The sequence below is a fragment of the Pinus tabuliformis genome, chromosome X (assembly GCF_031772625.1).
Source record: "Pinus tabuliformis cultivar Carrire ecotype Pingquan chromosome X, CPIR1, whole genome shotgun sequence".
Classification (NCBI taxonomy): domain Eukaryota; kingdom Viridiplantae; phylum Streptophyta; class Pinopsida; order Pinales; family Pinaceae; genus Pinus; species Pinus tabuliformis.
The window spans coordinates 1,529,416,420-1,529,427,465 of record NC_142308.1 but is presented as its reverse complement, the minus strand read 5'-3'; the positions used below and the strand labels follow the sequence as shown (position 1 = coordinate 1,529,427,465).

Below are 11,046 nucleotides of genomic sequence, written 5' to 3'. Positions count from 1 at the left end.
CAAATCTAGAAGATAAAGACAGAGTTTTCGAAGGTGGTCCCTACTTTCTAGCATCTGCGGGCTTGTACATGAGACCTTGGAAGCCAAACTTCGTCCCAGAAAAGGAATCGTTTACTCAAGTCCCGGTATGGATCAGACTGTTCTCTCTCCCAATAGACTATTGGGGCTTGAACGCCTTAAAACAAATTGGTGATAAGCTGGGCACCTTTGTTAAAGCTTCGGAGGCTACTATGCAGAAAAGATACACATCATACGCTAGAATTTGTGTGGAACTGGATGTCTCTGGCGCATTGCATGAAGGCTTATGGCTCGAGTACAGGGATGAGGAATACTTTCAGGCCTTAGACTATGAGCAAATACCCTTTAGGTGTCGTAAATGCCACGAGCATGGGCATCTGATAAGGGACTGTCCACTGAATAGAAAGGAGGTAGAAGATGAAACAATACAGAACAACAAAGACAAGAACAATTTCATTAAACCAAAGAACAGGCAGAGAGCCAACAGAAGAAGAGCTAACAAAGGCAATACCGAAAGAAATCACTTCAGCAACCCCTTTGAGATCCTAGATCTTGAGACTGACTCGGAGGACAAGTAGAATATACCTAATGTGGAGGCAGGGCAAGAAGGACAGGAAGAACCAACCAGGAAAGGGACTGAGGAAGGAGACTTTAACAATGAAGTCCAAATGCAGGAAAGAACAGTAGAAACGGAAGAAGAAACAGAAATGCTCACCAGTGAAGGGGGGAGTGAGGATCTGGAGCTGGAAGAGACCCTAGCTATGGAAGGAATAGACCTACCAGCGATTGTTGAGAGCTGGAGAGCCAGAGGAATCGAGGCAGCACCGGAGGAAGAAATCAAGAAGGTCAATGAGTTATTCATAGCACGGCAGAAAGCCGAACTAGAAAAACAAAATAGAAAGTTAGGTATAGTCAAAGGCAGCAGCCTACATTATAAAGAACTCCTGGGAAAAACTTCCGGCTCGAGGCAGAAACGACGTAGAGGCCGCAAAACAAGCGGAGAGGTTCTGCAGGAGCTAGGTGAGATGTTGTTTAACTCAGGTAAGATAAAGATGCTAAGTGCTTTCCCGTCCTTCCAACCAATTGTTTAATTATGAAGATTGTCTCATGGAACGCAAGGGGGCTTAACAGCCAGGCTAAGCAGAGAATTCTAAAGCGGCAGATGCAGAAATACAACCCGGAAATATTGTTCCTACAAGAGACCAAATGTAATAGAGTCAGCATAGATCGCCTACGCAACAAGTTGGGGAGAAACTTTGAAGTCCTGGAGATCGAGAGCCAAGGGCGAGAAGGAGGCCTAGCTACGTTTTGGGATACAAGGGAAATCCAGATTCTAACGGCTGAGGCAAGCAAACACTACATAGCACTGGAAGCTCAACCTACAGGTAACTCCAGATCTTTCTTATGTATCAATATATACAGCCCTCAAAAGTTAGAAGATAAATTAAATTTCCTAGCTTCGTTATCCAAACTCATAGAAAGGCACCCAGACTCTAATTATATATTGGGGGGAGATTTTAACATGATCACCTCCCTCCTGGAAAAAAAGGAGGCCTTAGAAAACTAAACAGGGATGCGGAGGCTTTTATAAGTTTCATTGAAAATGCCAGAATGGTAGATGTATACCCTAAGAGTGGTAAATTTACCTGGAACAACAGAAGGGGGGGGCGAGAGATTAATAGCATCCAGACTGGATCGTTTCTTAGTCTCGGAAAGCATAATTATGGATGGAACAACAGTTGAATCGAACATCCTCCCAAGTGGAGGGTCGGATCACTGGCCGATCTCACTCATTGTCGAGCTTCAGGGCACCCCCAGGAACAAACCCTTTAGATTCGAAAAGTTCTGGATAGAACACCCCAACTTTCTCTCGATGGTTGAAAAATGGTGGTCAGAACCTTTGGATGAAACGGGCTCCAAAATGTTCAATCTTCAAAAGAAACTAAAAAACATCAAAATAAGGATAAAAGATTGGAATAAAACAGTGTTTGGAAACATCTTTCAGGAGAAAATCATCCTAGAAAACAAGCTGGAACAAATTCAAAAGGATGGTGCGGCAGGATGCAGAAATGAGGAGACCTCTGAGCAAGAAAAAGAGCTCACTCAACAATGGCATAACAGATGCAAGCAGGAAGAGTCCTTATGGAGGCAGAAGTCGAGAATTCAATGGTTGAAGGAAGGGGAGCAAAATACTAAGTTCTTCCATAGGTCAGCCATGGATTATAGAAGTGCCAACAAGATCTTAGAATTAAAAAATAGTGAAGGAGAAATCCTTAAGAATCATAACGAAATATCTGCCTCATTATCGGATCACTTCAGCTTTATAGCACAAGAACCGGGGATCAACAGAGAGGAAGCCATCAAGGAAATCACTAATGCCATCCCTAAATCTATTACAGAGGATCAGAATTGGGCCCTAAGAAGAGAAATTACTTTGGAAGAAGTGGAGGAGGCAGTACGGAGCATGCCCAGCGACAAAGCACCAGGACCGGATGGATTCACCATCAACTTCTACAAAGCCTGCTGGCACATTGTTAAGCAAGAAATATGGGAAGTTGTGGAAGATTCAAGACGTTCCAAAACCATCCTAAAATCTCTGAATTCAACCTTCATTGCTCTCATTCCCAAAGTTGAAGAAGCAAATAAACCGGAGAAATTTAGGCCCATAGCTCTATGTAATGTCATCTACAAAATCATCTCCAAGGTCATAGCCAACAGGCTGAAGTCGATCCTACCGGGCATAATATCGCAGGAGCAATCTGGCTACGTTGAAGGCAGGCAAATTTTAGATAACATTCTGCTGGCACAGGAGATGATTCATTCACTTCAATCGAGGAAAGAAGCCGGAATGCTTATGCAATTAGATCTATCTAAAGCTTATGACAAAGTAAGCTGGACCTACCTGGAAGCAGTTTTAGAAGCATTTGGATTCAGTAGGCAATGGATAAAATGGGTTTTAGCCCTCATAAAATCTCCTAGACTCTCTATCCTTGTGAATGGCACCCCCTCAGCCCCCTTTAGTCCCTCAAGAGGCATTAGACAGGGTGATCCCCTATCCCCTTTCTTATTTTTCATTCTCGTGGAAGGCCTAAGCAGAATAATAGCCAAGAAAAAAGAAGAGGGTCAAATTAAAGGTCTGCAACCTATTAGGTCAATTCCAGCCACAACTCATCAACAGTTTGTGGATGATACCATGTTACATGGTGTTCCAACAGTGAAAGAAGCATTAGCTTACAGGGACATTCTCAACTTGTTCAGCAGAGCCTCGGGCATGGAGATCAATTTCTCCAAGTCTACAATTTTCTTTTTCAATACTCATCAGGCTATCCAATCTCATCTATCTCGGCTTCTGGGATTTAAAATTGGAACCTTGCCATCGAGATATCTTGGAGCCCCTCTCACACTCAAACCATGGCAAAAGGCTCATTGGGAGAAAGTTCTGGCCAGTATGGAGAGGAAATGCAAGCATTGGACAAACAGAGCTCTAAATTTCGCAGGCAGACTCATATTAACCAAAGTTGTCCTGCAGGCTATTCCGCAATATCTGTTATCAATTCTTCCAGCTCTAAAAGGAATCTTGAATCAAATAAGAATTATCCAACGATCCTTTTTATGGAGTGGAAACGGCGACAAGAAAAAATGGTCTCTGGTTGCTTGGCAGAAATTATGTAAACCAAAGGATAGGGGGGGACTAAATCTGGTTGATCCCTCAGTGGTCAACAGAATCTGTGGTGCCAAAATCTGGTGGAAATGGATCACTGATACAAGCCTACCTTGGGCCAATCATTGGAAGGAAAAGTATATGCCGAATTGTAACAATCTAGACCTTATCAGAATACAGGACGCTCCTGATGGCTCGCCAATATGGAATCATGCTAAAAACAACAGAAGCATAGTTCAGGAACACAGTTTCTGGGAGATACGAAATGGAACTCAAGCTCTTTTCTGGGAGGATGCATGGCAGCAATCCCCTAAACTGGAATCCCCACAGCTTTTACCCCTGAAGCAAATAAATCAAAATGAGGGCAAATACAGAGTCAATCAATACTGGAACCCAATCAGTAGAGACCCGGAATGGAGGGAGTGGATGGTTTTCAATTCAAGCAATAACGAAAACACTCAGGAAATTATTCAGATTCTAAATCAGAAAATTCTCAAAAGGAAAATTCGGATAGCCGGAGAGAATGATAAGCTGAGATGGGGTCCGAATGGCAACGAAGATTTTTCCCTGAAAGAAGCCAGGAGTATCATAGAAAAGGAAGAGCAGCCTGAAATTGTGCCCTGGTCCGACAAGGTATGGGACAGCCTTTCCTGGCCGAAAATCAGAACCTTCTTATGGCTTCTTATGCAAAAGAAAACACTGACCTGGGAAAACCTACTTAAAAAAGGCTTCAGGGGACCCTCAAGGTGCCCAACGTGCACGGACACAGCGGAAACCATGAATCACCTTTTCAATTCTTATGAGTGGGCTAACCAGCTTTGGCACTGGATGGAAGGATTGCTAGGCGCCTCCGACCGTGACAGAGATTCCATTCATGGAACTATCATTAATTGGAGGAAAAACTTTTCTCACATTCGTAGAGTTGACAGCATATGGAAATGTGTCCCAGGATTCATATTATGGACGATATGGAAGGAGCGTAATCAAAGGATATTTCAAGAGGAAATCAGAAATATAGAATTTTCCAAAGATTCAATTTTAATTAACATCCAACAGCTCATTCAGACAAAATGCAAAGAAGAACCGAATGAAAAACCGTCGGCTCAGGACTTACGCATCCTGAAGAGCTTTCATTTGGAGGCATCCAGCAATCAACCGAATTTGGGAAACAGGTTACAACCTTCCTCGCAAACCATCAGATGGCAATGTCCGCCGGAGGGAGGCCTAAAACTGAATTTTGACGGGGCCTCGAGGGGCAACCCCGGCACAGCAGGCATCGGAGGCGTAATTCGAAATCAGGCCGGAGAAATTTTACATATCTACTGTAGGGCGCTTGGTGAAAGCACAAACAATGAAATGGAGTTTGCTGCGCTCGAACAAGGTCTGAGAATCCTAAGGACAATTCGAAGAGGCAATGTAATAGTAGAAGGGGATTCCTCTTTGGCAATCACGACGGCTAAACGCATACAAGCAGGTACCAGGGCCAGTAAAGCTACCAAACATTGGAGGTTGGCTAAGGTCACTGAGAACATAGCGGAGCTGATAGCAGGAATGAGAGGTTTAGTGTTCCAAACAGTCAGAAGGAAAGCGAACGGGTTGGCAGACCACTTGGCAAACCATGGTGTGGACAACCAGGACAAAGTCTGGGACAGTTGTTGGCAGGAGGTGGACTGCCCAATTCTCAAAGCGACATGCGCACAGCTGGCAGAGAAGGACTTAACCGAAGCCGATCAAGCCTAGCCGATAACGGTTTCGGGTCACGGCACCGGAGGTTTGAAGAAACCGGCCACGACAGCAATAATATCCACGGGAGTTGGATGAGAGGACAATTTTGGCGGTGGAACTCTCGGCGGCGGCAGGCCAGCCAGACGAATGATCATAACAGATCACGCCACAGAGTATACCGCATCAGTAGTATAGGAGATGAGACACCTGGGACGGTTCCGTATGGGAAAGCATCAGCAACATTTATGATGATTTCGAGAGGAGCGGGTTGGCCCGAGTCATGGCACAAGGAGGCCAGATTTGTTGGTAATCAGGAAAGATCAAACAACACAAATTACCATATCAACAGCTCAGAAGTATGGGACACATGGCACAACTCAATATGGATTAAGATCAGCTACAATCAAGTTCATTCGGCTTGGAGCGGCTCGGCTTGTACGTACTTCAACCGAATTTATTACAACAGTACTCCAACTACTCGCTGGATTAAGACAGGCTTCATGAGGAACTACAAGGGAATGCACTATATATCAGAGAGTAGATACCCTGTTTTCTCCATAGTGTTTCAAAATAGAGCTGAGCACGTCTCCCTCATCAGCAATTGCATCAGCTGGAACGAGCATAGAGAGTTAGCTATGGACGCAGGGAGTTGTCGTTGCTATGTTGCGAATCAGGAGCTACAAGCTGCGAAGAGAGGGTATGAGACCAGAACGGCAAGCAAGAACAAACGCAAAGTAGCCGAGCTGGAAGCCAAGGCTAAACAAGAGGAAGTTGGGCGAACGGAGGAGGATATTGCGGAAGAGGTCGACTGGATGAAGGACCGGGTAGTCCTTCGAAGAGAGCAACGCAGTTTGTCAGAACGAAAGCAGAGAGTTGGCGCATCAAGACTCTCATTGCTAAAGCCCTGGAGTCTATCGAGAAAGAAAAACAGCAAGTAGTGAATGAGGTGAACCTGACGGAGGCCCAAATGGCCAAAATCATCGATTACAACAGTTCGTTGGACCGCAGAATCACAACTGTGCACGAGGCTGTTGAAACAGTTAACAAAAAGCTCACTTTGCTTATCAGGATCCTGAGGGACACCGTGAACCCAGTACCCATGAATCAGCAGCAGACCACGACAGAAGTGCAGGAGAACGAGCCAATCGAAGCCCTGCAAGCCAAAGTGGACAAACATGTTCGGGAGGTTGGTCTGGATACAATTAGTCGCATGGGCAAGTTCATTTAGTGTCGTCCCCTTCACTGTTTTCCTCTTCTCTTTCCATGCTTCGGCCTTTGTTTCTTAATGTTGTTGTTATGTATTGTCAAGTTTTGATAGTGTTGGGTAAACAGGCATCAGCTCCTAGTTCGGGCCACCCTGCGCGGTGTGCGCTGAGCCGTTTCTTTTTGAACTCTCTGAGCAGTTGATGCGTTTTGGTTTCTAGTCTGTCAGTGCTTCTCGATCTGCCTTTGCAGATTTTTTGTACTATATTTTGTGCTATAATATAAACGTCTGATTTACACAAAAAAAAAGTATCAAAATAAACATTTAATTGATGGACATATAAGTGCATACAAACATGATGAATAAAGGACTGGTCCTATGGCACGCATTGAGTAATTATGGCATTTTCAAACCCAAGTTTTTATGGCAAAGGACCTGCATAAATGAGACTATGAGACAAGAAAAAATAGCTAAAATTTAAATTAATTTGAGCATTTTAACAGTGAATTTCTCAGCTTACCATGCTACTTTTTGGTGTAGCATTATATCTTTAAACATAAACACATAAGAATCATTAATAAGAGGTTACATACCACCACCATAATGGCAATGTTTGTATCTATTCAATTCAAGTTATAATGGATCAATAACTCTTCTCCTGCAACTATTGATCTTATTGCACATATGAATACATGATTTCCTTCACATGTCTCAAAGATGCAATTTGGTTGCTTATTTGTTGTCCCGAGTTGTGTATTGTTTATAAACCCTACAATATTCCCTTATGCTTTTGGTCTTCTGTCAATATAGATAAACGCTCCTTTTTGTGTTTCTTTATTTGATGATAAGTATAAGTTAAACAAGATCTTGAAATTGTATGTGAATGTGTTATCATTAATTCAATTAACTATTTAATTGAATTAATCATCTTAGATTGATTTAATTAACATTATAGGTTGTAAATCTATAGTTTCAGTCACACATTAGCTTTCTAGTTCACATCAGTGTATGAATACATGGGTTACTTAGTATATAACTTAGTTTAATTTATGTTTTATTTATTCTACATATTGTAACAAGTCAACCCAACGCCACTCACTCCACTTATCTTCCTTACCTCTTAAGTCTTCATTTGTTGGAGCAATTCCTTTTTTACAAGTCAGTAGACCCAATTGAACCCGTCGGAACCACCATTCCAAACAAAAAAGAGTCTAATTTTGGGCTCTAACCAGGTGGTCTCCCTAATATTGATGAAGGTCATTTTTTGCCATCAATATAACCAAGAGACAATATTGAAATGCTAAGATAACTTATTGGGAGAATATTATAAAATCCATGGACACCTTTTTGACCACTATGCACTCAAGAAATAATTACTAGTCATTCCTAATGCAAAAAATAAGAAGCAATGATCATATGCAACCCACATGAATTCAAGGAAGCTTACTTAAGTGATAATTTCTATACTATTGAGAATCGCTACATTGGACTCTATGTAACAAGCCTAGACATGAATTCTCTCTGAGAGAAATTGTTAAAATGATCATAGTGCGATCATCAAACCCACATTATGAAATATGGTTGGGTAGGGTAAAAGGTAATGTTCATAGATATTTGGATGTTGTCACTAAGATATACAAAATAGTGATTCATTTGTGGAAACCCACAAGAAGAACAAGGAAAAGCATAGTTTTGTTAAAAAAAATGTTTAAAAAGAACACAATAGTGAGTTGTTGGAACAAAAATAATGGTCTCCACGGCTGAATGGCATCATATGGGCATGGTCATCAAAGGTAGGATGAAAGGGAGAGATAATATAAGTAAATTAGAAGGGAATTGAGGCAAATGAGGTACAAGGAGAACAAGTTGAATAAAATTGAGGGAGTGATAATGATGTCGACAAACAAAGCTTTATTTGAACAACGAACTAAAAGCCTCTACACTAGTCATTTTTTAATGCCTTATATCCAGTAAGAGCTCATAAATTAGTAGCTAGTTTTAATTATTATTTTTCTGAGAAAAGAACCTGTATCTTCATTCATGATTGAAAGGAAAATACATTCTGTATATGCATAACATGTGCATTCATCAAGGATTTGCCCAAATCCTTTGTCGCAAATACATTATGCATAATTGCATTCAGAAAGAGCATAAAAATATAAAAGGCACAAACTACCAAAAACCAAAAAATATATAAAAATAAAGCGGGGGGATCAAGTAATGGGGTCACTTGTCCTCCCCTTCTTCCCTTCCTTTTTTTAAGACCTTTAGTCATTCGCCAACATTAGGATCCACTAGAACCATAGCCAAGTCACCCATATAGACTTTGGATGGATGCTATTTGTCTGTGTTCGACATCAAGTTCAGCGCTGCCCATGTGTTTCGCGACATGGACTAACCACCTCTCATGGATCCTAACTCTGACGATTTTAGCAAAGACTAATGCATGCAGGTTTTGGCCTAACAAAAATCGTTATTCCAACAACTGGTATCAAAGTCAATACCTTCAAGCACAACTTAACAGATAGAAAGTAGATCCAAGGAACACAAATGGAAAAATCAAGAAGAAAAGGCTCCAAACCTTCTAAAAATATATCCTCCTCAGTTATGAAAATAGATCTAAAACAGGTTGGCAAATCCCCCATGTTCAATGGAACAAATTTTGAACTATGGAGTACAAGAATGGAGTTCTTTCTGATGGCCCTTGGTAGTGAAGTATGGGAATCAATTATTACTAAAAGCACTACTACATATGAGTCAGAAGAATCCAATATAAAAACAACGGAAGCAAACTTGAGGGGCCTACCAGATCCTATAAAAGTCAAAATGGAGAAATGTTCAACAACAAAAGAGCTTTGGGTGAATATTCAAGATCTTCACTCAAAAGGAGTTTTTCTCATGACCTCGAATCTAGAATATGGTGGCAAAGAGCACAAAGATAATCTAAAGCCATAGAAGAGAGTTGAAAACAAGGATGAAGGCACCATTTGCATAAAAAGGGATGATGATGAAGAGAACCCTGAAATAGTAGTTGAAGTAGACCTCGAGGAAAAACTTGTGGCTACTTTAGAAGAGATAAGCAGACTAAAAGAAGAAAATGAGGAACTCAAGAAACAAGTACAAAATGTTGATCATGACCTTGTCAAAACAAAGGAAGAAATAGTCTTTTTAAAGCATCAAATTAAAGAAAGAGATGAGAATCTCAACAAACTTAAGATAGAATTGCATCAGAATGAAAAGACACTTAATGAAGAAGCACCTTCATGACAACTCAATTAGAAAAAGCAAAGAGATAAGAACAAGTAATGCGCTGAAGAATGTAACTAGGTTGGGTCTTCATATTATATTTGAAATGCTTTTATCAAAAGAAAGAAAAAGAAATTTTTATTATTATTAATTTGACATATTAAAACATGGGTTTCATGCTTGGGTCATCATGTTTTAGGTCAGTCCTTGAAGCGACAAGACCTGTATCTTATTGACTTAAATGTAAAAATACACAAGAGATATTTTGTAATAATAATTTATTATATATAAAAATATATAAATAATGAATGATTGTTACAATGAGGACCCGCATATATACCTAATAAGGTGTCCTTTCGTGACTGGGCATGTCTTTTAGACATGCCTTTTCACCTAACTAATGACTACTTAACATAATCATTACTTGATTATTTAGTATTTACATTTATTTATATTTATTTATGTTTTATTTTATTTTATCCAATTTATGTTCGTGACATTGCCTTCTCCTTCAAAAGCTTTGTCCTCGAAACTTGTTGATGAAAGGACTTGACGTCTTATTTTCTACGAGTGTCTTCTCTTCACTTAACCGCTAATAATTTCTTCATTTGACCACGTCATTAGTAGCTCATCTTCCATGATTTTTGTTTTGAGTCCAAGGTTAGGTATACTCTTGAACCTAGGGTTATGTCTACTCTCCCCTTCTTCTTTTTTATCATTTTTATTATTATTATTTTTTTAATTAAATGCATTTTCTTTACATAAATTTTTTTGATATATATATATATATATATATATATATTAAATAATAAAAATAATAAAATAATCACACCCTCTTTTTTTTAATTAATTAATTATATAATTGATAAACTATATACTTATAATTATATAATTATTAAAGTTTATAGTTATGAATTATATAACCAAGACACAGTCAATGGAGGTAATGTTTGTGAGAAGGGATTTCGAGGGGAAACGATGACTAGTTGTGACGGTCAAGTGGGCAGAAAGAATGGTAACAGGGATGTGGAACAGAGAGAACATGGTGTTAACACTGTAATTTTCCGAGGTTGCGGAAGAAAATCACAAAGGTAACCACAAACCTGCTTTGGAAGATGGGATCTAGCCCTGTCAGCTTCAGAGAGGGTTCTCTCTGTGAGATTTAGCTTTGTTGTATTAGATATTAGGCTAG

The 11,046-nt window shown here is 40.1% G+C and overlaps 1 protein-coding gene across 1 annotated transcript; it reads left to right on the top strand.

Moving 5' to 3' along the window:
• The first annotated feature begins 1,891 nt into the window (after window positions 1-1,891).
• LOC149145869 (uncharacterized) lies at window positions 1,892-5,419 on the top strand. The gene has a single exon (XM_089452590.1). The coding sequence runs from the start codon at window positions 1,892-1,894 to the stop codon at window positions 5,417-5,419; it is 3,528 nt and encodes a 1,175-aa protein (XP_089308716.1).
• The last annotated feature ends 5,627 nt before the right edge of the window (window positions 5,420-11,046 follow it).